At 41.4% G+C, this 25338-nt stretch overlaps 3 protein-coding genes across 8 annotated transcripts in view; 2 read left to right on the forward strand and 1 right to left on the reverse strand.

Annotated features, from left to right (window-relative positions):
* znf185 (zinc finger protein 185 with LIM domain) overlaps positions 1 to 4983 on the forward strand; it is a 22751-nt gene extending 17768 nt beyond the window's left edge. For all 6 annotated transcript variants that reach the window (XM_061788740.1, XM_061788744.1, XM_061788745.1 and 3 more), the window contains 6 exons: positions 268 to 306; positions 1404 to 1457; positions 1544 to 1618; positions 1714 to 1734; positions 2842 to 2944; positions 4236 to 4983. In XM_061788740.1, the coding sequence (XP_061644724.1) occupies positions 268 to 306; positions 1404 to 1457; positions 1544 to 1618; positions 1714 to 1734; positions 2842 to 2944; positions 4236 to 4337 (394 nt within the window). In that variant the 3' untranslated portion in view covers positions 4338 to 4983. The remainder of the gene's footprint in view (positions 1 to 267; positions 307 to 1403; positions 1458 to 1543; positions 1619 to 1713; positions 1735 to 2841; positions 2945 to 4235) is intronic.
* fut11 (fucosyltransferase 11 (alpha (1,3) fucosyltransferase)) lies at positions 4922 to 15721 on the reverse strand. The gene is made up of 5 exons (XM_061788746.1): positions 15526 to 15721; positions 13338 to 13676; positions 9660 to 10040; positions 7289 to 7911; positions 4922 to 5706 (listed from the first exon to the last, which is right to left on the reverse strand). The coding sequence occupies exons 2-5, from the start codon at positions 13674 to 13676 to the stop codon at positions 5556 to 5558; spliced, it is 1494 nt and encodes a 497-aa protein (XP_061644730.1). The 5' UTR covers positions 15526 to 15721; the 3' UTR covers positions 4922 to 5555.
* Positions 15722 to 17315: 1594 nt separating this feature from the next.
* On the forward strand, positions 17316 to 24850 carry rab9b (RAB9B, member RAS oncogene family). Its single transcript, XM_061788749.1, has 2 exons — positions 17316 to 17420; positions 18690 to 24850. The coding sequence occupies exon 2, from the start codon at positions 18737 to 18739 to the stop codon at positions 19346 to 19348; it is 612 nt and encodes a 203-aa protein (XP_061644733.1). The 5' UTR covers positions 17316 to 17420; positions 18690 to 18736; the 3' UTR covers positions 19349 to 24850.
* The last annotated feature ends 488 nt before the right edge of the window (positions 24851 to 25338 follow it).

Raw genomic sequence — 25338 nt, forward strand, 5'->3', positions numbered from 1 at the left:
AGGACACGCTGGAGAGACTACGTCCTTCGGCTGGCTTGGGAACGCCTCGGGATATCCCCGGAAGAGCTGGATGAAGTGACTGGGGAGAGGGAAGTCTGGGCGTCCCTGCTAAAGCTACTGCCCCCGCGACCCAACCTTGGATAAGCGGTAGAAAATGGATGGATGGATGGATGGATGGACAAAATCCCTCTTTACTGCAACATGTCCAGCATATTGACAGCTCCAGCCGACAGTGAAAGTCTAATCCGGCTCTCTTTCATATTCCAGGCAGAACTACAGCGAACAGGAGGGGCTGTCGATGGATCGGTGAGTTCGTGATCTTGTGAAAGTTCGGTCTGTTTGCTCTGCTGGTCATCTTGTCTGCTCTAACACACTTGCAGTCGAAGCTCTTTTATCAGTCTGGTGAGGCTGAACAACAATGTTATTGTGTGTGACTATCATATTTGCTTGATGAGAGAAATGCCTTGTTTGCATTTCACACATTTGTCATGTCGGGCTTGAGAATTCTATCTGCATATGAAGTTAAATAATATCAAAACAAGTACTGGGCCATTACAACTGGATGAAGTGAAAATGGAACAAATGATGGAGGCCGCTTACCGGAAGGGCCAATGTGTGAAGTTGTCACTTTGCACAATTAACATGGGCATGAATTTTCACAGGCTGAGTTAAATAAATTTAAACTTCAGTTCCTGTAACTTGGTTATGAGTACGTTTAACCTAAATATTCCATTCTGTTAGGCGCTTGACTACATTAAAGGTAGTTCACTTCATTTATTCAACTAATGTTTCATGATTTCAAAATTTGAATTATTATTTCTTAAATTAAGTTTACCTATCCAGGTTAGGGAGTGAGCAAACCTATGTGCTAAGAGCCACATTAGAGTTTTACAACAGACAGATGGCCAGGTCATTCATAGATGAAAAATGTTTGAATGTATATGTAACAGACTTTGTTCTTTATTCGAGCCCTCAATTAATCTAACAAGGTGTATTTATTTTATTTTGTGTACCCTGCCTCTGGCCCAGTTCAGCTGGATAGGCTCCAGCACACCCGCGACCATAAACAGTAGTTACTGCAACACCTACTTGAAGCAATTCATCAGTGAAATTTCTTTCAATTTTCATCTGCCTTCCTACTGTCGCCCAGTTTCTTCGTTTCCTTCCTAACACCACCACCCCACACAATTATGACTCGCCAGATGTCAGATTTACGATGCGCATTAGAGGTATCCCTTTGTCAAACGGCTCTTCAAGCAGCACGACATTTACCGGCGATGACAGAAAATGATTATCTTCCTGAGCTGTATTGAGCAGATGCAGCGTGTGTCTTGTGTGTGTGCGCATCATCGCTGTCACCCGTGAGTGAGCGATGAGACTAACGATGCACTGTCTGACACCAGGACCGTGCTCGTGGAGGCCCCACGCACCCCCTCACCAGAACCCGACACCAAAAAGTGAGAATCATTTCAATCAAAGTGAGAACTAATATTCATGATGTCTAAACTCATCTTGATCCTGCGTGTGTTCGTGCTTGTTTAAGGGCTTTTGTGTACGTGAAGGAGTATGTCGATACCACAGAAATGTCCTCCCATAATGCCACAGATGGAATCAATAGGTATGTCTTATTTATGTTATTGATAAGAAATACTGCTGAATAATGATTTTGGCTCACATCTTGATGACTTTGCCTTTTGTCTGTGGCTTTTCCAGCTGGTCCTCCTCTTACTCCAGGTAACTACCCCCACCAAGGAGGTTATCTGAATGGGGTTGTTGCTTTCTTTGTACAGAACTCCCTCTTGATGGTTTTCCAAATATCATAATTCCATATGTAGTTCTTCCACGGATGTTCAGTTCTTAACTGTTTTCTATCAATCCACGCAGTGTGGACTTTAGATGCTTGGCAACGTATTATTATTATTAGTATTACTATTACTATGACTACTACTACTACTACTACTACTACTACTACTACAGTGGTGCCTTGAGATATGAGTGACCAGACTTACAAGTTTCTCGAGATATGAGCCATCATTTGGCATCACCACTCCCAATCTGTTTACTGTCAAACTAAACATAAAACAAAGAGAATTACATGTTGTGTATTAAAAAAAAACCACCAACAACAACATAGCTTTGCATTAGATAAATTTGTTTAGCTTAATGCTAACAGACTATGCAAAACACCATAGACAGGCTAAGGAATAGCATCTGTGTTGCGGTGTCATGACCCTTTTAAGCAATGGCTATTTGAACACAAATGGTGCAGGAACACATGTAGGGAGACAATATAACAATACTCACACGCATATTCTTTATCCTCTCCAAAAAAGACTCATATGATGAACAGATTAAATTCATAATTTGAGATGCAAATGTTTTGCGTTTCGAGCATGGTCATAGAAGTTGTATCTCCAGGCACCACTGTATTATTATTGCTGTTGTTCTTATTGTTATTATTATCTATTTATTTTCTCCACTTTGTTTTTTGTAACAACCAAAAACATATAACATCAAATCTGCCTTTTATTTTATTTTGCAAAATCAATGAAAACATACATATATTCATACTTTTTTTCTAAAAAAAGATTTTTCACATCCCGTCTTTCTGAAATCTGTCTTGTAATTTGATATCCCTCCTCCAGCTAGTCGAGGCTTAATTGCTGCAGTCTATAAATGTTTTCTTAATTTAAAAATCATTTATACTTAATAGTTCCACTACAGCGCTAAGGAGGGACATTTTTAGAATTCCAAGTATCCTGATAGAAAGTGTGATAGGTTATTGATGTTTTTGATTCAAGCAATTGCCTCCAAAATCATCTTCATGTGTTCCTCCTGCAGCTCTCTCTCCTCCCCCTGCACATACTGTGGGCAGCTGGTGGGCAATGATGCCAAGATCACCATCGAGCACCTTAACATTAGCTGCCACCCGCAATGTTTCAAGGTAATTCGGTATCAGTTCTTTGATATACTGTATTTCTGTTGAAATTTAGGAGGGGACTGATCATTGTGTGTGTTTTCAAATAAAACAAATTTAAAGGAGGAATAAATAAGAAGAAATTGATAAGCAAGTTTGACACAATGACTGCCAAGAGGCAAAAGTTCTTTCTTGGCCAGTGACTTCCTGAGGCCCGACTGGTTGTGGCACGTGCCGAGAAATACAAATATAAAACCCCATTGTGCCTTCCTTCAAACATGCTTTACCTTTGTATTTATGGTTTGCTTTGCTTCCCTTTTGGCTTCCTTTTTTTTTTTTTTGTGAAGCCACTACACTAGGTGCCAATGGTTCCGTGGAAAAGTGTGATGTTAACCATAGAGCTAGACATGTAACTACTGTAATAGGTCTGTCTGACTGATTAATACAACTTGAGCATACAATAAAATACATGAATGACATTAATGAATTTGACCAAGCAAATGGTAACATAAAAAGCAGAGCAGTGAAAGGGCTGCCGCTCTTGTCGACACACCGGAAGAATGTGTGTTGGGAAAGGTCTCATTTGTAGCTGCTTGTTCCTCACTCATTAGTGTGTATGCTTGCATACTTGTATCTAAATTTATGGGCAGCACAGTAGCGTAGGTGTTAGCACGTCTGCCTCAGCTGAGAGATCCCATGTTCAAATCTCAGGCTCTCGTGTGTTGGAATTTGCCTGTTCTCCTCCTCCTCTCTTTGGCTTCCTCCCACATTCCCAAAACAGATTTGTTAGTTTAATTGAGGGCTCCAAACAATACACAGGTGTGAGTGCGACCGGTTGTTTGTCTTTATGTGCCCTGCGATAGGCTGGCAACAAGTCCAAGGTGTACAATGTCTCTCACCCCAACTCAGCTAAGAAAAGCTTCATCGAAACGTGACCCTAATGAGGACAAACGCTTTAGAAGATGGATGGATGGGTGTATCTGCCTTTATTGCACTCTATCTTTTTGTGATAGGAGAGCAGTACATCAGGTAGAAACCATCTTCAGTATCCTGTTTTGGTATTTATAAGAGGTTTTACAAGAGAACTTGAGATGAGACCAGGATAAGATGACAGTGAGAAATCACTAATTGCACCATGCTCCATCCTTGGACATTAAGATGTCCTGGAGGCAGCATAGGCTTTCGTGTTCTTGTGTGTGTGTGTCAATAGTTATTTAGGGTTATTATGTAGTTGTCACCAGTGTGTTTAGGAGCAAAGAAATGAGTAACCCCCCCCCATTTAAGGACTTTTTCTAATGACCCCTTCCCTAATTTTCAGTGTGCCTCATGCTGGAAGCCGATGGGAGACCTCATCTACAACATGTTCCTGCACAAAGGCAAAGTCCACTGTGAAAGCTGCTACTCTGCAGCCTTCGATTAATCGCAGCGGCTCGTCATTTGCATTTAAAGTGAGAAGCGGCCTTCTTCCACCAAGTTTGGACTGCTTCAATGCGAGAAGGATGGTGGTTTAGGGTGAGCCAAGAGACTAACGAGCAATAAAAATAATTACATTCAATTACTTTCACGCAAGACAAGATTTTCATTGGCAAAACATGTTCTTTTTCCTGCTGGTGAAAGTGTAACTTAAGGATTTGTCTGCACGTCAGATACAATTAAGCCCAAATGTATTCGTACAATGACCACATTTTGAGTTGACACGTGGCAAAACAATAAGACATTAAGGGAAAATGCATTTGCTATTCCCATTATTGTTTGTGTCCAATTCAAACACCCTAGAAGATGTCAAATGTTTAAAAAAAAAAAAAAAAGTTCATTAGAATGCTCTAGGATTGTGCTTGAAGTTAAAATAATTTAAAAAAAGCCATCTTCTCAAAACTTGGTCGTGCATTTATAATTTTGGGCTTAACTGAAAATCTGTATGAATAATACTGCCATTACGGGGTATAATATATTTATATTGACTTTGCTTAAATATGACTTCTTACAAAATATTCTAAATACATGTCTGTTCACTGGTTTACTGATACTTGTTCAAAAAATAAAACATTTATACAGGTATAAAAACATATAGTGTGCTCATTTTGCATGTACAAAAAGCTTGATAAAAAAAATGTATTTCACATATCATTGCACCATGTCATAAAATTGGTGACAAACTGTTAAAATATCAGCTAAGTAACATTTTTTCTTTGCATTGTCACATAAAACGTGTATAGCAAACCATCAGGCTACTAAAAAAAAAAAGGGAGGTGGTGGGGGCGCTAATTACGTCCAGTGGCTTCTGTCCTGATTGTCCTCACACACAGTTGGGCAGGGCTCACTTGGCATCACTCCAATGCAAACATGCCCCCCCCCCAGAATGACAATGTGCCCCTATGGACTAACTGTGCTGGAGACAATTTAAAGTTAATGCCCAGCACCTTAACATTATTGAACTTGAAGTATGTGTCTTAAAAAAATACCAAAATCAATTGAACTGCCCATTGGAGAACAGGAGTTTTGTGCGCAGGTGCAAATAAGGCATGTGCTTCATTCCCTCATTAGAAAAAAAAAAAAAAAAAAAAAGTTTCTGCATTCTGTGGAGCACATCTGGACTCTTGGATGTCTTCCATCCTCCTTGGCCTGTTTAAGGCCGCCATCAATGTTTGCCTCTGGCTCGCCTCACGGTGATTCTTTGGATGTGCTTCCACAACAGTGCAGGATCCGACTCGTTTGTCCTTATCAGAGCCTCCAGCCCCTCAGCTTGGTCCAGGCTCTGCCAGTAGTCCTGAGGCCACATTTGCAACCATCTGCAGACAGACACGTCAACATTAGACCCATCACAGAAGATATTTTAATTAAACGTGGGCATAATAGATTAGGCTATTAATTGATCGTTAAGACTGTTGTGCGGATTAATCATCTTGAAGCCGAGTGCACTGCTTGGCTGCAACCAGCAGAGACGCTGTTGATTCAATCTTAACCAGTTTGCTGTCATAATAATAAAAGACAATAACATATTTTTATACAGCCCCTTTCAAGGGATCCAATGATGCTTAAGGACATCATGGCATCCAGTGATATGAAAGAACAAAGTACAAATACTGATTTGTACTTTGTTCTTTCAGGTATCTGTAGTTTAATGGCTTATATATATTTCTGACAGATTATTTTTTCATTCCCCACATTTGAACACAGATATCTGTACTTTCTACTCTGTACTCTGATTTCTATCTGCATATGAAGTTAAATAATATCAAAACAAGTACTGGGCCATTACAACTGGATGAAGTGAAAATGGAACAAATGATGGAGGCCGCTTACCGGAAGGGCCAATGTGTGAAGTTGTCACTTTGCACAATTAACATGGGCATGAATTTTCACAGGCTGAGTTAAATAAATTTTAACTTCAGTTCCTGTAACTTGGTTATGAGTACGTTTAACCTAAATATTCCATTCTGTTAGGCGCTTGACTACATTAAAATTGACACGCGCTTGACTACAATTAAAATGTGTTATTTTTTCCCAACCACCTCCACGGATAAAAATGCGACGTAAGAAAGAGATGATGCGATGGAGATCTTGATTAACTAAAATCTCAGTCTTATGAAGAGGGGAAAAAAACTGACAGCACCGACATGGAGGAACCAGGGAGCATTAATGACACCAGCAAAAGATTTGGATGAGCATGATATTATTCCCCATCCATGGACTTATTTTAAAGAATTGTTTGATGTTGTTGCCGACAAGAATGATTCATGGCAAATGCGTTGTGCCTTTGTCAGCTTAAAAACCACCAGTTTCTGGCATTCAAAAATTCTCTGGTAAAAGCACTGATCCAGCTCCTGTTCTTAAAAGTATAAAAGTGCAGACTCTGAAATGTATTAAGTCACAAAAGTATAAATCATCTTTTTACTGTGAATTATATACAAAATCTGATTTGCTAACAATATGAATAGACTAATAAAAAATGCTAAATTAGCTTATGCTACCAACAGAAAAAAAAAATACACCTTAAAAATAAAACTGGGTTTAAGCAAGGATGTCCAGATGGCAGTTTTTTTTTTCCCACCAAAGTCCAAATCGATCTTTAACATAGTATGCGGGATTCTTATATTTGAGCGCATTTGATTTCTTACGTAGTAAACTATACATTTACATTGTTCGTTAGAAGCATAATCACAAGTCAATGCAGCTGCATAGTCAGTGGGTGAGTGCTGGACTCCGCTCATCTACAAACACCACTCTTGATTCTCAGGGCATTGAATCAATCACAACTGGACAGTTCTGGTTGTCTTAGAAGACGTTTCGCCTGTCATCCGAGCAGGATTCATCAGTTCGTGCAACAAGGCTTTGTAAGGACAGAACTAGCCGAGTTTAGAACTGACTCACCCGTCATCTGCAGGCAGGTCTTGGACTTCTCCGTACCCCGGGCTGGGAAGAGGGCATCCCATGTGAGCGTTGGTGGCCATCTTTGGTTTTGGAGGCAGGTTTATCTCAGGAGCTTTTCTACTGGCTCGCTCTGCAGCCAGCCGTGCATTCTCACGGTCACACACATAGCACTCAAATCCATTCAAGTAGTTGGGTTTGCTCATGTCGTTGACCCCCCATTCGCGGGTCTCAAGAGCCTCCAGCAAATGAGTGTTAGTGACACTGTGGATGTTTTTGAATGCCAAATATTTGGCATATTCATTGTCGTTCTCGTCTAGAAATTTGAGGAAGCTGGCGAGAGCTTTAGGTGAGGGGAAGTCATCGATTATGATGACGGAGTGGTTGTTGGGCATCCAGTCTGCCACCACAGGAGAGCCCCGGTACACAGGAACACAGCCCTGGTGGAGGGGCCGCCATAGCTTTTCAGTCATGTAGTCTTGGCAGCGGCCGTTCTCCAGCGCCAGGTGGAACTTGTAGCGGCCGACAAATCTCATGAAGGAGGCCTCCTCGCCTGTGGCCGTGGATGTGTCTTCTAGATGTGCAGGCAGAGCTTTGTTGTTCAGACATTTACCGTAAGAATCCACCTGAAGAGGAGAAACTATGCAGTGAACCCCGTATATCTGCGTTTCGCCATATGCAAATTCACATATTAGCAGACTTTTTTGGGGTGCCAAGGAACTATGTTAAAATGAGTTGAGGAGCTTCATTTAGACCAAAGTAGTGCTTGCCACATGCTGTGGTATTGATAGGCAGTTATAAACCTTTTTGTGCAGTGGGAGCTTCAATTAGCCACAGATTTGAGCTATTTGCAGCAGGGCTCCGTCCCTATCTCCCACGAATAGAGGGTTCACTGTAGTAGTAACAAACATTTCTAGCTTCATATGGAAGAACGTTTTACACAAGTAATAAAATACAATATCCTTTCCATAAAACAAAAATATATTAATACTCAATCCATGATGTTGAAACAACTATTTAAATTGAAAAGAAATTGAAAATATATTGTAATAAATAAAGAAACATACAATTATTATTGCCACACATATTGAAAGGCTAGCAACAGGAAATAATAAACAATAAATATAGGGAATAAGAAATGGGAGCTAATACCTAGATCAGACTACAGGATTAAGCCCCGATATTGGCCCGATGCGCTATCGCAGCCGATTTCCAAGATCGGGCTTGACACATTTTGTCGGGAAAGACAAAATATCTTGTAGTGTGACACAATCCACAAACAACGATTTGACCCTACGATAGCCCTATGACGCCAAAATGAAAAGTCTAGCATGTTTGATTTTTTTGGATATCTTCCGTGTAGTGGGACATATCAACGACAGCGCACCTTGACATCGACCAATAGTATTGTGACCGGCGCATCGCCTCCCGTGCTTGCCGTTGTCAACATTTATTCATGCGCACAAACCGATGTTTACTGACGCCTTAGAACATGATTCGACAGAACGGCTGCATGTTTACATACAACCGTTAGTGCTAGCACTAGCTTGCTAGGTTACATATCGTTTTGTTGCCTGCTTGTGAGCCATATCGTATTAAAAGTATGTGAACATACCTCGAGCAATTCTTGAATGTCCTCTCCCGAGCACCACACATTTTTCCTCATTTTGTCCCCCCCACCCTCACAATACATTGGGGCGGCGCATAGTTGTTGTCATTGCCATGGTAACGAGTTTGTCCGGTTGCGTCGACAAGTGAGACGTTTTCTGGTTCCGTCACTACGACAGTGTTTGATTTGACAAGATAAAGCCCAGTGATCGTAAAAGACAGGACACGGTGGTATCGGAATACATGTCGTCTAGTTTTGCCACTGCCACTGATTTTATGGCGGTTGTCTGACGTAGTGCAATCGGGAAAGACCAAGTTTGTCTTGTAGTCTCATCCAGGCATAACTTAAATAAGAGACAAGTCAAAGTTAATGTGTTTAATGTAATGAACTGAATAAAATGTAAGAGTTGGTGCATGCAGAAGGAAAACTATTCAAAGAGGAAAATAAACCCAGTACCTCCGTCTGTTAGGACTTTGGTGTTGGAGTCAGAGAACACTGGTTCAAGTCCCACTCCGGACAAAAATGTGCAAGTGGGAACTAGTTGTTGCAGAATTGCTAGTCTGCTGCTGGCTGGCATTGTCTCCACCACCCCAGCTCATCTTTAATTCTGAATCTCTCCTTGCATGACTACATGATCAGCCTTTCATTTGATTTCATGTACTAAACATTTACTGCAGGACTCTGTTTAAACAGAGTTTACTTGAAAATAAATTACTGTAAACAACCACAAACACTGACTTTTACCAAATATGGCGTGTGCATTACCTCAATGTACTTCATGAGTTCTCTGACGTATCTGTCTCTATCAGAGGGCACGTCACAGTGAGATTGCATGTAGAGTACGGGGGCAAAGCCCTCCCGCCTCAGCCGGTTCTTCTCCTTGAGAGAAACCACTGTAGGCTCCAGCAGGTAGCTCAGAGATGGCAGCCACTGCAGCGTCAAAGGGTAGTCAGACTCCCGGCGAAACGTAGCAGTGTAGTTGAACAGCCTGATGCCCGGGCCGTGAGATAGGAGGTAGTTATTCATGGGGGACTCTTCATGGAAAAGACACCACGTCTGGTGGTGGAGACGAGGGAGCGGTGCTTCGTAGGCGCGGAAGTCCGTTCCATAGAAGATGATGGATGCTGTCCTTTTGTACAGCTGGACCTTACGATCATTCAATTCAAAAGATTACTGATTGAACTACATTGCATACAGAAATTACCTATAAATTGCAGCTGAAAGTACAGTATGATGACTAATGAAAAGCATTATTTTTTTTATATTACTCTCCATTACGTCCATAGGACATCAAAAGCTGAAAGGTTTTACTTTATTTTAGTTTTTGGTCAACAGAGGCCTACTGGTTAGCACTTCTGCCTCAAAGCTCCAAGGTTCTAGGTTCAACTCTCAGCTCCAGCCTTCCCGTGTGGAGTTTCCATGTTCTCCCCATGCTTAACATGAAAGTTAAGTGAACACTCTAAATTGTCCAGTGGTGTGAATGGTTATTTTTCTGCGTATACTGTATGTGCCCTGCGATTGGCTGGCGACTAAGCCATGGCCGCCTCTCGCCCAAAATCAGCAGTTATTGGCTCCAGTTCACTTGCAACCCTAACGGGGTTAAGCAGTCCAGATAATTGATGGCTCTGCGAGTACACTAGCAGGACATGAGCTCCCTCTAATGGTACACAAAATAATCACTGGCCAAGTACATTTCAGTTGTATTTAACTGTTCAGTATATTTGCATTTTACCTTGAACAACTGTTTGTCTTTAAACATTGATTTAGGTACAATTATTATTTATTTTATTTGTAATCTTCTTTTCCAGCGAGTCATCTTTTTTCCATGTAAGCTTCTCCCGCATCCTCCTCTCTAACACCAACTGCCCTCATGTCTTCCCTCACGACATCCATCAACCTTCTCTTTGGTCTTCCTCTAGCTCTCTTGCCTGGCAGCTCCATCCTCATCATCCTTCTACCAATATACTCACTATTTCTCCTCTGGACGTGTCCAAACCATCGAAGTCTGCTCTCTCTAACTTTGTCTCCAAAACATCTAACCTTTGCTGTCCCTCTGATGAGCTCATTTCTAACCCTATCCAACCTGGTCACTCCTAGAGAGAACCTCAACATCTACATTTCCGCCACCTCCAGCTCTGCTTCCTGTTGTCTCTTCAGTGCCACTGTCTCTAATCCGTACATCATGGCTGGCCACACCACTGTCTTATAAACTTTGCCCTTCATCCTCGCAGAGACTCTTCTGTCACACAAAACACCTGACACTTTCCTCCACCTGTTACAACTTGCTTGGACCAGTTTCTTCACCTCCTTACCACACTCCACATTGCTCTGGACTATTGACCCCAAGTATTTAAAGTCCTCCACCCTCGCTATCTCTTCTCCTTGTAGCCTCACTTCCCCCCCCCCCCCCCCCATGCCTCCCATTCATGCACAGACAGGTATATGGTATCTTACTTCTAACTGCTCCTCCACCTGCTTTCACTGCAGATCATGTCATCTGCGAACATCATTGTCCACAGGGATTCCAATCTAACCTCATCTGTCAGCCTATCCATCACCACTGCAAACAGGAAGGGGCTCAGGGCTGATCCCTGATGCAGTCCCACCTCCACCTTAAACTCCTCTGTCACACCTACACCACACCTCACCACTGTTCTCCTGCCCTCATACATGTCCTGTATTATTCTAACATACTTCTCTGCCACTCCAGACCTCCGCATGCAGTACCACAGTTCCTCTCTGGGGACTGTCATAGGCTTCCTCTAGATCTACAAAGACGCAATGTAGCGCCTTCTCACATTCTCTGTACTTTTCCATTGACACTTTCAAGGTAAATAATACATCTGTGGTACTCGTCCTTGGCATGAAACCATACTGTTATTCGTAAATATTCACTTCTGTCCTGAGTCTAGCCCCCACTACTCTTTCCTATAACTTTGTGTGGCTCATCAACTTTATTCCTCTATAGTTCCCACAGCTCTGCACATCACCCTTGTTCTAAAACATCAGCACCAGCACATTTTCCCTCAATTCCTCAGCCATCTTCTCACCCACTAGAATTTTGTTGAGCAACCTGGTAAAAAAAAAACACCCACCCACCTCTGCTAGATGCTTCTATTCCTCCACATCTATGTCCAGTAGGCCTTTGTTGTCGATTTTTCATCCTCTTTAGTGCCTTTCTAACTTCCCCCTTACTAACCATTGCACCACACTTGCATCTTCTACTTTTCCTTCGCTCTCATTTTCCTCATTCATCAACTCCTCAAAGTATTCTTTCCATCTATCCATTACACTACAGGCACCATTCAACATACTTCCATCTCTATATATTTCCATCTCTATCCTTAATCACCCTAACCTGCTGCATATCCTTCCCATGTCTATCTCTCTGTCTGGCCAACATGTATAGATTTTTTTTCTCCTTCTTTACTGTCCAACCTGGCATACATGTCATCATTTGCCTCTTGTTTGGCCTTTGCCACCTCTAACTTTGCCCTATGTCGCATCTCAATGTATTCATTTCGCCTCTGTCCTCTCAGTGTACCACTTCTCAGCTAACCCATTTCCTGTACTTTAAGGTACCACCACTAAGTCTCCTTCTCCCTTTCCTACCAGAAGATACACCAAGTAATCTCCTGCCCGTCTCTCTGCTCATCTTGGCTGTAGTGGTCCAGTCTTCTGGAAGCTCCTCCTGCCTGCCAAGAGCCTGTCTCACCTCTTCTCGAAAAGCCACACAACACTCATCCTATCTCAGCTTCCAACACACGCCTCTCTACTCTGCCTTTGTCTTCTTAATTTTGCTCCCCACCACCAGTTACTTTACACTTAATTTAATCACTCATCAATTGCTATGATCAATGGAAAAATGAATTCACAAGTTTATCAAGAGATTTTGCAGAACATAAGGCCAACAGTTGCAGCTGAAAAGAGAATAGGTGTTGCAACAGTCCAAAACACAGAGTGGCTTGAGAAGAAGAAGATACATGTTCTGGCGTGGCCCAGACAAAGTCCTGACCTCAACCCAACTGAGATGCTGTGGCATGACTTCAAGAGAGCCATTCGCACCAGACATCCCAGGAATCTTGCTGAACCGGAACTGTTTTGTTAAGAGGAATGGTCCAAAATTCGTCCTGATCATTGTGCACGTCTGATCTGCAACTACAGGAAATGTTTGGTTGAGGTTGCCAAGGAGGGTCAACCAGTTATTAAATCCAAGTGTTCACTTACTTTTCCTCCCTGTCCTGTGAGTGTTTCCATATGTTCTATAAACATTTGAAACCTTATAATTGTTTGTGTGATATTAGTTTAAGAAGACTGTTTATTCTCAGGATTTAGATGAAGATTTTATGACCAATTAATGCAAAATGTAAGAAATTCCAAAGGGTCACATTCTTTTTCTTCTCACTGTAAGAAATTTGAGAACCACTGTTAAAATTCCAGTACCTTGCGGTTACTTGTGGCCAGGCAGGACGAGGTGGCACAGTCAATTCGTTCAGTATCTCCAGGAAAATGTGGGAATAAGCCTGCGCTCCACCACAGGATAATAGGCAGCTCCTTGTTGCTACGCTGGTCTTGGTTGCCAGGCCCACGGTATGAACTCATTGGGGAAAGCTCAATGTCACTGAGAGCACTCTGGGGCTTAAAAGGTCCTTGGTCCAGTGTATCATATGACACCATGATACGCTGTTCATCAGGGAAGGACGCAAAGGATACCCACACCCAACACAGGACACCAAACAGACCCAAACACAAACAGGACACCAGCCTGCCTCTCCCCGCCATCTGAAAGAACAAAATGCAACATTTATAATTAGCAAGTTATCATAAAGCACAAAACACATTCTTCATACAGCAGCAAATGTATTTTTACATGCTATGATTTACTCACACATTGACTATTGTTTTACAAGCTGGACTCTTGCTGATGAAGTTACTCTCAAACAAATTGAATTGTTACATAAAAGGCCGCTCAAAATATTTGCTAGGATCTCATGCCATCACTGTCATATACAGTACTGGAAACGTAATCGATTACATTTTGCCAGTTTTAAATATTTTTATTATAATTTACGATATTTCTATACTATATACTTTTGTAGTATATACAAAACTCCACAGATTCACATCACCAACATTAACAGATTATGTGAGGCTGAAGCCAACTTCAGGCAGAATCACCAGAGCTACAAGTAGAGGTGACTATGAAGTTCCCTATAGATGTGCCTCCTTTACGTGGTCAGTCCTCTTTAGGGTTGGGCATAGTTTGAATTTGAGCGATTACGGTCCCAATTCAGGTTCCTCATTTTGATTGCGGTTCCAAACGATTCTCGATTCAGATTCTTTTAGGGGGCTGGGTCAAAAAGGTTTGCATGGTTTAAAAAAAAAAAGGTGTCCAAATTATGAACATCCATTTTCTTAACAGCCTGCAGCATTAACTAAAAATGAACATTTGACATGGGGTTCTTGATAACCAAAAGATTTTCTATGGGGTTGAGATCTGGAGACTGGCTAGGCCACTGCAGGACCTTGAAATACTTCTTACGAAGCCACCCCTTCGTTGTCCGGGCCATGTGTTTGGGATCATTGTCATGCTGAAGGGCCAAGCCATCTTCAATGCCCTTGCTGATGGAAGGAGGTTTTCACTCAAAATCTCACGACACATGGCCCCATTCATTCTTTCCTTTACAGGGATCAGTCGTCCTGGTCCCTTTGCTAAAAAGCAGCCCCAAAGCATGATGTTTCCACCCCCATGCTTCACAGTAAGTATGGTGTTCTTTGGATGCAACTCAGCATTCTTTCTCCTCCAAACACGACAAGGTGAGTTTTTACCAAAAGTTCTATTTTGGCTTCATCTGACCATATGACATCCTCCCAATCCTCTTCTGGATCATCCAAATGCTCTCCAGCAAACGTCAGACGGCCTGGACATGTACTGGCTTAAGCAGGGGGACATGTCTGGCAATGCAGGATTTGAGTCCCTGGTGGCATAGTGTGTTACTGATGGTAGCCTTTGTTATTTTGGTCCCAGGTCTCTGCAGGTCATATCCCCACCCTCCCCGTATGGTTCTGGGATTTTTGTTCACCGTTCTTGTGATCATTTTGAGCCCACAGGGTGAGATCTTGCCTGAAGCCCCAGATCGAGGGAGATTATCAGTGGTCTTGTATGTCTTCCATTTTCTAATAATTGCTCCCACAGTTGATTTCTTCATACCAAGCTGCTTACCTCTTCCCAGGCTGGTGCAGGTCTACAATTTTATTTCTGGTGTCCTTTGACAGCTCTTTGGTCATAGTGGAGTAAAAACAAACAACCATTCACACTCACACTCACATTTACACCTACGGGCAATTTAGAGTCTTCAATCAACCTACCATGCATGTTTTTGGGATGTTGGAATAAACCGGAGTACCCGGAGAAAACCCACGCAGGCACGGGGAGAACATGCAAACTCCACACAGGCGAGGCCGGGATTTGAAACCCGGTCCTCAGAACTGTGAGGCAGATGTGCTAACCAGTCGTCCACCGTGCCACCTAGGTTTTAAATGTTTCGGGCTCATATTAAATAAGCGCAGATTTGCTTTAGAGCGCTGTCAGAGCATTTAACATTGGGGGAAACAAAAAAGTACTTCTCACCTTCGTTACCGTTGTAGACGCATAGAAGTTCCGACCTCTTACGTATCCAAAAGTGGAATTTAATACACTGGGTTAAAGTAATGTTGTGGTTGCTATGTGATGACAGGATGCACTTTGGTCAAAGAATACATGAAGCTGGAGGGAATTAAAAAAAAAACACTACTTCTGGATTCTTCCTCTACGCTCTAAAGCAGTACAGCTACACACTGTTGCCCCCTGGAGTTCAATAGTGGTAAGAGCTCAGCACAGGTTTACAAATGCGTAAATTGATTTTAGAATCATTCCCTCTACTTGCCGTGATAAAAGAAAAACACATGCACATGATTTTGGGACAGATTTTACTGAAGAATAGTGCAACTAAAATAACTGACTTTTACCTGTGTCATATATGGTTTAAACCAGAGGTGGGAAAACTTGTGCTCAAGTCGGGCCACATTTGAGTTTTAAAACGAATAGATGATCCAAGTCATTCGTGGATGACATTTAAAAAAATATTAAAATGTGTATGTAAAATGTAAAAAATAATTCTCATTTCTGTATGGTATTTATAATAAGTGAATTAATTAACCAAAAATGTTTATTTACTCTGTTTTGTTTTATTAATTACAATAAATCAATTAACGAATATATAAATTAATACAACTAATGATTCAACTAATTATATTAATTTAAGAAACAAATGAATTAATATGGAAAAAATAAAAACTCATAAAAGCATTCAAATCAACCAACTTAATGTGCGACTAAATCCATCCATCCATTTTCTGTACCGCTTATCCTCACGAGGGTCGCGGGCGTGCTGCACCCTAACACAGCTATGTTCGGGCGGGAGGCGGGGTACACCCTGAACTGGTCGCCAGCCAATCACAGGGCACATATAAACAAACAATGATTCACACCTACAGGCATTTTAAAGTCTTCAATCAACCTACCATGCATGTTTATGAGATCTGGGAGGAAACCGGAGTACCCGGAGAAAACCCACACAGGCATAGGGAGAACATGCAAACTCCACACAGGCGGGGCCAGGATTTTAACCCCAGTCCTCAGAACTGTGAGGCAGATGTGCTAACCAGTCTACCACCATGCCTCCCATGCGACTAAATACTATAGTAAAATATTACAGGACTCTCGACCTTCCATATGTGGCTCGCGGGCCTAACTAGGGATGGGTGAGCACCGAATTCCAAGTATCGTATCGGGCCAATACCAGCCTTATTTGTAGGTATCGGGTACTTGTGAAGGCTGCCGATACCAGCTACCGATACTCAAGGTAAAAAAAAACTGACATGGTGTAAGTACTCCTCGCCAGTAGTTGGCACTATACTGTGGTGATTAGACACATCAGCGAATCATCATGTGTGTCAGAAAGAAAGAAAGAACGTAAGAACGAAAGGTCTTTGTTTACAATTATCTGTCAATGTGTGAATTACATTTTTATGTCTCAAAAGGGCGGCACGTCAGGCGACTGGTTAGCACATCTGCCTCACAGTTCTGAGGGCCGGGGTTCAAATCCCGGCCTCGCCTGTGTGGAGTTTGCATGTTCTCCCCGTACCTGCGTCGGTTTTATCCGGGTACCCCGCCTCTCGCCCGAAGTTAGCTGGGCGAGGCTCCAGCACGGCCGCGACCCTAGTGAGGAGAAGCGGCTCAAAAAATGGATGGATGGATGGATAGATAAACATTTAATAAACAAACTCTTTGCAGTCGTAGTGGTTTGCCCTGGCCACCCCAAGTGACTAAATCCGAAAAGTAAATTGACTGTCTTTGAGACCTTGCTGTTTCTGGGTGGTGCCTTCCTGCGCCTACCCAATGGGCGCGCTTACGTCACTACAAGCAATCTCAGTCCGATGTAGGGGAGTGGGACAATAACATAATATTAACCATCACGGACGGGGGTAAGTGCACGTATTAAATGCTTCAACATGGAAGTGTAGTATAACACTACCTAACTCGTTCGTATGCAGCTTGTAAAGCGTGTTCAAACTCTTTGAATGCTCTGATGCTATCAGCTAGCATGATCAGCATGGAATGTAAACAAGCCCACCACAGTAGCCGGCTAGCTTGCCAACTTAGTTGAAAAGGAGATTTCGTGATACGTCAGATTTTTTGTTTTAAACTCTGTTGTTTTGTGTGCTCATAAAAACACTTTCTCATGATATAGACTCGGTAAAACGATAATAGCAATTAGCTTCATGCAAGCCGGTACATGTTTGCGCATGTGCAGTGGTGGTTTCAAACGTCACTGTTGTTGACGCTGTGGGGTAGGGCTATAATAAACCTTAAGTTTGTTGTTCTTGTTGGTTAACATAATGATATGAGTCACTGATAGGTAGCTGTATTCGACAAATGCTACTTTCTAACATCTAGAACATTGTTAAATACAGGAACATTCGTCAACGCTGTCATTCAGTGCTTTAGCCTTTGTACATGAATTTCACACACACACAATAGCAACTTGACGAGAGTTACCAAAATGACAAATGTATAAGGTATATGTGAAAAGTGTAATATGTATAATTTAATATTTAATATTGTTTTGGCCTGCATTTGTTTATATGTTTGTTGGTTTTTAAACAAGGTTTTTTTTTTTTTTTTTTTGGGTATGACTGATTTAGTTTTTGTGCTTACTGGTATACAAAAATATGGATAAGAGTAAGAATGCTTTGTGTATGCCGTAATCCCTGTTTTTCATGTGGGTTACCCTCCAAAAAACCGCAGCGAAAAGTCAAACTCCTCGAAAGACTATTAAGAGATTTTTGTATAGTTTAAGACAGAAATTACCCTTCCACACATTAAAAACGTTCTAGACACATAATATACAGAGAATATACAGGGATTTATCTTGGTTTCACTTTTTATATCACAGAAACATGGCATTTGAACAGGGGTGTGTAGACTTTTTGTCCACTTGTTTCGACTTGTAGAAACCTTCCACCCCTTTACAAACTTACTGCTAAGTCTGACATAGTGGGGATTGCTGTATTATTGTGGAAACGCCTGTCATACACATTCTCTTTGAGTTGCTTCGCACCTGTCAACCCCTTTGTAATGGGCATTACCACAACCTACAGGACTGTTATTTTCAATTTTAAAGCTGGGCTCAGCTTTGTTAAAACCTGTCTTTTAATTAACAGCAATATTTTTGACATCCTGTCTCCTTTAAGAATGAATTGAGTTGCTGTTGTCTGCGACCCAGCGAGGAGGGCTGAGCATGATGAGCGGGAAGAGCCTCTTGCTGAAGGTGATCCTGCTTGGCGATGGAGGAGTGGGGAAGTCCTCCTTGATGAACCGCTTCGTCACCGATTGTTTCGACTCGCAGTCATTTCACACCATCGGTGTTGAGTTCCTCAACAGGGACCTTGAAGTTGATGGACGTCTTGTCACCCTTCAAATCTGGGACACCGCCGGCCAGGAGCGTTTCAAGTCCTTACGCACGCCTTTCTACCGAGGCGCCGACTGCTGCCTGCTTACATTTGCCGTGAATGACTTGCAGAGCTTTCAGAACCTTGGCGGCTGGAAGAAGGAGTTCATGTATTACTCTGATGTGAAAGATCCTGAGCGGTTCCCTTTTGTGGTGCTGGGCAACAAGGTGGACATGGAGCAGAGGGAAGTAGGGGAGGACGAAGCGCGGGCCTGGTGCGAGGAGAACGGCTGCTGTCCTTACTTTGAGACCAGCGCTAAGGACGACACGAATGTCACAGCCGCATTCGAGGCAGCTGTCAGGGAGGTTTTGGCCACCGAGGATCATATTGACCACTCGGTACTGAGTGGGACCATAGATCTCCATGGCAACCGCAAAATATCTCATAGGTCCTGCTGCTGACGGGTCAGGTTTGAAACCTCTCTGCCCGTGGGTGGATTTGAGAGCCAGTGAGTTGTTGTTTATGGTACTTGTAGAGCAGGTACATGTTGTTCTATGATTTTTTTTGGATAAGATACAGTGGAGGCTAAATTCTTTATTAATGCTGATAAGGTGTAATCTGAGGAGAGCAGTGTCAAGCGTGCTGCCGTTATAAAAGGGTTTTTGCCCCAACCAAGGTACAGCCGTGCTGAAACACTCTTCTTGTGCTTTGTCTGCTTCCAGTAATGTTGCACATTGCACACTCATCCTCATACCAAACTTTGCATCCGTTGTCTCATGCAGATTTGCGTCCATATTGCTTCCAGAACGATTACAAGTAGAACTTCCAAAGTCGAACACAATCCATTCTGTGGCGCTGGTTGACTTCATGTTGGTCTAATTTCAAGTAAGGTTTCAAGTGACATTTAAACATTCTCAACAAAGCTCAAAGAGAAGTTACTTTTTGGAACCATTTGTCAATTTTCTATACTGCTTGTCCTCATTAGGGTTGCGCATTGGCCTGTCACAACAATTACTATATCAACTTATCTTTTGACAAATAAAATGGACACGACAGTTTTTCCGGACTCGAGAAATTGTCATTGTTGTGGTGGGCTGACTGTTGAATGGCTGTGTCATTTGCTGCTAGTGGGTTCATGGAACACCGGCAGACCGGTACACTCTTGCCGGTGTTGGCTCCCTCCAATACTTCACAGCCTTGCTCCTCGTGCAGCGCGTAGATTCACGCAACAGAGACACTTCAGGGAAAGTTCACCGTTTATTATGTTTGCTAGCCCACGAGCTAAAAAGCTAGCCTGTAAGCTAACGAGCTAGCCCGCAAGCTATCAAGCTAGGGAGTTAAGGAGCTAAACAGCTCCCTCCACAGCAGCGATGCTGTTTAAAACACGCTCCGAGTTGTTGTGTGGGTTGGTCTCCAATTAACACACACACGGGAAAGTTAACTGTTTATTATGTTTGCTAGCTTACAAGCTTGTGAGGTAATGAGTTACGGAGCTAACAGATCGCTGCACCGCGGCAACGTCGTTTAAAATGCACTTTGCTCTGAGTTGTTGTGAGTGCCCAGTTAATACACAGGGGAAAGTTAATTGTTTATGTTTGCCAGCCCACGAGCTAAGGAGCTAAACATCTCGCTCCACCGCGGCAAACCAGTTTAAAATGTCAGCGGCTCGCTCCGTGTTGTTGTGTGTATTAGTCCCTGGTTAACACAAGTTAACTGGTTATTAAGCATAACCTCAATGGCACACGTTATTCAGCCAGTAGTTAAATACAGCGAACGTCAACATATATTTGATTGACAGGTGAAGGGCTCGTCTTCAGTGGACCAACCACAAAGTCTTACAGCTTGAGGGCGGGCCTTATTTTTAATCATTTCAGAGGCATAAAGAAAAACGATATTATAGTTTGATAATAGTTTGATAGTTTTGGGGAAAATATGGAATTTGGAAAGAACCTCATAACCCCCCCAAAAAACAATGAGCACAGGGAGAATATGCAAACTCAAACAAAGGGAGACCAAAGCTAAGATTCAAACCCAGAACTTCGGAACTGTGAGGCGGATGCGCTAACCAGTATTTCACCGTGCTGAGTTATTCCCTGTATAGTAAAGATTTTCAGGCTTTGGTGCCTGACAGACATATAATGGAGAGTCATGGATAGTAAAGTTTTACAGTTTTAGTTTTCATTATTCATTTTTGCTTTCAGCACCCTGCTATTTATATTAGCATTCACTTTTTAAAATTGTATTGTTCATATTGTAGTAAGCAGTCAGGCAATTTCCTATGCCACAGTTTTCTTTTCTATGATTAGCATCACACTTCTCTTGGCCATCTTGGAGTTACAGTAATCCTTTAAATCAGGGGTGAAAAAGCAAATTTTTGTCGCGGGCCAAATTGTAGTTACGATTTTCCTCAGCGGCTGGGTTGACAGTGAAACCATATACAGTAGTGTGAAAAAGTGTTTGCCGACTTCCTGATTTCTTATTGTGTTTGTTTGTCACATTTAAATGTTCCCCATCATCAAACAAATTTAAATATTAGTCAATGACAACACAAGTAAACACAAAATGCAGTTCTTAAATTAAATTTTTTATTATTAAGAGAGAAAAAAATCCAAACCTACATGGCCCTGTGTGAAAAAATGATTGCTCCCGCTGTTAAAACATAACTGTGGTTTATTATATCTGAGTTCAATTTCTCTAGCCACACCTGGAAAGGAATCACTTAAATAGGATCTGCCTGACAAAGTAAAGTAAACCAAAAGAGCCCCAAAAGCTACACATCATGTGTAGATATAAAGAAATTCAGGAACAAATGAGAAAGAAAGGAATTGAGGTCTATCAGTGTGCAATAGGTTATAAAGCCATTTTTAAAGCTTTGGGAGGCCAGTGAACCACAGTGAGAGCCATTATCCACAAATGGCAAAAACATAGAACAGTGGTGAACCTTCCTAGGAGTGGCCGTTTGACCAAAATTACCCCAAAAGTGCAGTGATGACTTATTCAATGGGTCACAAAAGACCGTACAACAACATCCAAAGAAATGCAGGCCTCACTTGCCTCAGTTAAGGTTAGTGTTCATCACTCTACCATAAGAACATCATACCAACAGGAAAATAGGGAGGTAGTAGTGTGATGGTCTTCAGGCTGTTTTGCTGGTTCAGGACCTGGAAAACTTGTTGTGATAAATGGAACCATAAATTCGGATGTCTGCCAAAAAAATCCTGGAGAAGAATGTCCGGCCATCTGCTCATGACCTAAAGCTGAAATGAACTTGGGTTCTGTAGCAGGACAATGATCCAAAACACACCAGCAAGTCCACCTCTGAATGGTTGAAGAAAAACAAAATGAAGACTTTAGAGTGGCCTAGTCAAAGTCCCTGACCTGAATCCTATTGAGACTCTGCGGCATGACCTTAAAAAGGTGGTTCATGCTAAAAAATCATCCAATGTGGCTGAATTACAACAATCATTCATTCATTTAAAAACTGCATTTTGTGTTTACTTGTGTTATCTTTGAGTAATATTTACATTTGTTGGAAGATGGAAAACATTTAAGTGTGACAAACATGCAAAAGAAAAAAAAGAGAAATCAGGAAGGGGTCAAAAACATTTTCACACGACTGTAACTGTTTAATCGCCTCATCATTTTATTACATTATACACAACAGATTGAGGAATAACTCTCAACATTATTACTACGTATGACAATTAGAAATTTAGGTTTAGACTTTAGCAAGAATCATGGAAGTTGACGCACATGATTTGCTTTCGCGGGCCACATCAAATGATGTGGCGGGATGGATCTGGCCCCCGGGCCTTGAGTTTGACACCGATGCTTTAAATACTCAGTTAGTTGATATCTCATGAGATTTGCGTTTATCTCGTCTTGCATGATAACAGTTTTACTTTACTTTCAAGGAATATGTTTCCATAGAATTTGGAGTTCAACTAAAATGTTATCATATTTGGGGCGTTCAGCTACGGAGGTTCCGCAGTATTTCGTTGACAATGAAGTAAAAAATGTCAGTTAATAGGTACACAAATGGACAAATGCTTTTCAAAGCACACTTAATATCTGCTGTAGTGACTCAGCAGCCAGTGTTATACGTTAACAGTTGAATGCTATCAGGAGAAGTAAAGTATTTACTGTTTGTAAACTGACAGCATCTGTAATCCAACCAGGCATGAACGTGATCATAACTGATACAGTGTCGGTACGAAGCAGCGATTGCCATAGCTCTAATATGTATTATTGTCTTTATTGTCATCAATAAAAAGGGAATTGTGAGCTTTGTTTCCCCCCCGCAGCTGTTTTTACGACCAACCTAGACTGAAGCTCCAGGTGTTATTTTATTTCCGGTGATTCACGTACTGTATTTGGCCAGTGTTTTTGAATTTCCCAGCCTCTAACTGTTTATAAACTGCTGTTTATTCCTCTGTGAGAATCCCCTCCATTCCGTTTGTGTGCCGTTTATTCGCTTTGCCAACACTGTGTATTATTTGTACCAGGAATGGATGGGTTTGTTTCTCTGTTGTGAAAAGGAGGCTATGATTATTGCACTGAAGAAATGTTTTCCTAATTAGGGCATGCTTTTGATTCTACCTTCTTGATTGTGTGACAAGGTTTAACAATCCAGTCCTTTTTAAAAAATAGTACACTCACTACTACGCTCATTCCGAAGGTCTCCTTGGTTTCACTGATAGCTTCTATTACACACATGTAGACCTCAGTCTAATGTGAGTACAAAGATAAAGCCGTGCACATTGCACACCGCTTCTAAACTTCATCCATACACTGCCGGGTGAACCATACATTTAAGTATTCCTAAAACTACGATGTTTACCTAATTTCTGCTAAATGGTACTTCAATTTCATTTCAACGTGTCTTCAGTACATGTGACTTTACATTTGGTACAAGTTTTTGAAAACCTTTAGAAAATATTTGTGATTTTTAATTCTCATCAATATATTGATTGCTGCTTAAATTATTGTATTGGACACAACATGTTGCTTTAATAAGATTATTTCCATGGCATTGTACCACCATGTTTTCACATGTTGTCTTATGCTGCCAGCCTTGTGTTTACTGCTGATAATATCTGTGTTATAAAACAGCTGTGAGTGTGCGTGTGTGTGCGCGTAGTTCCAGTAATACTGTATGTGGACAATATCAAGGTTTTTCTAATTTTGCTTTCATAAACCACAGTAGATTTGAAGATGAAATGTGATTGAAGTGTAGACTTCAATTCAAGAGCTTTTCAACCACAAACAAATTGTCACTGTCATTGTCCAAATGATTCTGGACCTCACTATAAGTGGGTGTGTATAATCAAGCGTCACTGTGAAACTGAACCCAAGCTATTCATGTACTGCCCTCTTGTTGTTTTTTTTTTGAAATATAAGTTTAGTAAGTAGATTTAAAGATGAATTGTTGGACAGAGAGTGTGTACCTGTACTGTGTCTGGAGTGTGAACTGAGCTGGGCATTGTAAGGCCACCCCACTCGCATGTCATTGTTGATGTTCTTTGACTTAAACAGAATCCTTTTGCCCTTCCCGGTACATTTCAATGATCAGTGTTCCTTGTCCTGCTAAAAAGATGTAGCCTAACAATGTTTACCTGAAATCTATCATAGCCAAAAGTCTGTTATTCATAAGCAGATCACATGACCTACAGTACTTATCATCTCGTTGTTTTTTATATTTATGAATGTAAAACCTAATTTGGGCGGTCCCCGTTAATGCCTGAAACAAATAATCAAGGGGCACATATTTCGTAATTGCCCAAATGACACTAAACATCTGTTTTGTTCAAAATAGTGAATTTGGTTCAAATTATGTGAAAGTTGTAATGTCCAACTTGTTTTTCACGATCTTGTTTCTTCCCTTGCTAAAGTTTTTGCACTACATTTGATAAGACTGGTTGTCATTGGTTGAATGTGAAATAAAACAAACCAAATCTATGAAACCCATTTTGTGTTTTTGTGCATGCAACAGTGGGTGCTTCTGTCTTGCCTTGTGGATCTGTGAAATAGTGCAGTGTTATGATTTTATAATTTGAATATTTCTCTGGAAATATTTGCATTCACAGCAATAACCTGCACTGTCAAAATGATACATTATGATGCCATTTCAGAGTGCTCACAAGTGAAACATTCATTATATTGCAAATTAGCAGTCGGTATTGGCTTTCAATTTCCTTTGTTACAAGTACAGTAACTATAGAATAGGAATTGGTGTTTGACCAAACAACTGTTATTTTACTATTTATAATATATATATTTTTTGTTTATGTGCTATCTTTGTTTAAATTTGTTTGATGATGGGAAACATTTAACATGTGACAAACATGCAAGAATATACAAAATCAGGAACGGTGCAAACACTTTTTCACACCACTGTATGTTGTCCTCAATTGCTTCCAGAAACAATTGAATTAACAGTCGAGTCCACAAA

Source organism: Phyllopteryx taeniolatus, chromosome 10, assembly GCF_024500385.1.
Source record: "Phyllopteryx taeniolatus isolate TA_2022b chromosome 10, UOR_Ptae_1.2, whole genome shotgun sequence".
Classification (NCBI taxonomy): domain Eukaryota; kingdom Metazoa; phylum Chordata; class Actinopteri; order Syngnathiformes; family Syngnathidae; genus Phyllopteryx; species Phyllopteryx taeniolatus.

Coding starts and splice junctions, on each gene's coding strand:
- fut11 (XM_061788746.1), bottom strand. CDS start 13,676: ATGGCGGGGAGAGGCAGGCTGGTGTCCTGTTTGTGTTTGGGTCTGTTT. Junction 7,912..9,659: donor AACTCATGAAGTACATTGAG/GTAATGCACACG, acceptor TCTCCTCTTCAG/GTGGATTCTTACGGTAAATG. Junction 5,707..7,288: donor GACCTGCCTGCAGATGACGG/GTGAGTCAGTTC, acceptor GTCTGTCTGCAG/ATGGTTGCAAATGTGGCCTC.
- rab9b (XM_061788749.1), top strand. CDS start 18,737: ATGATGAGCGGGAAGAGCCTCTTGCTGAAGGTGATCCTGCTTGGCGAT.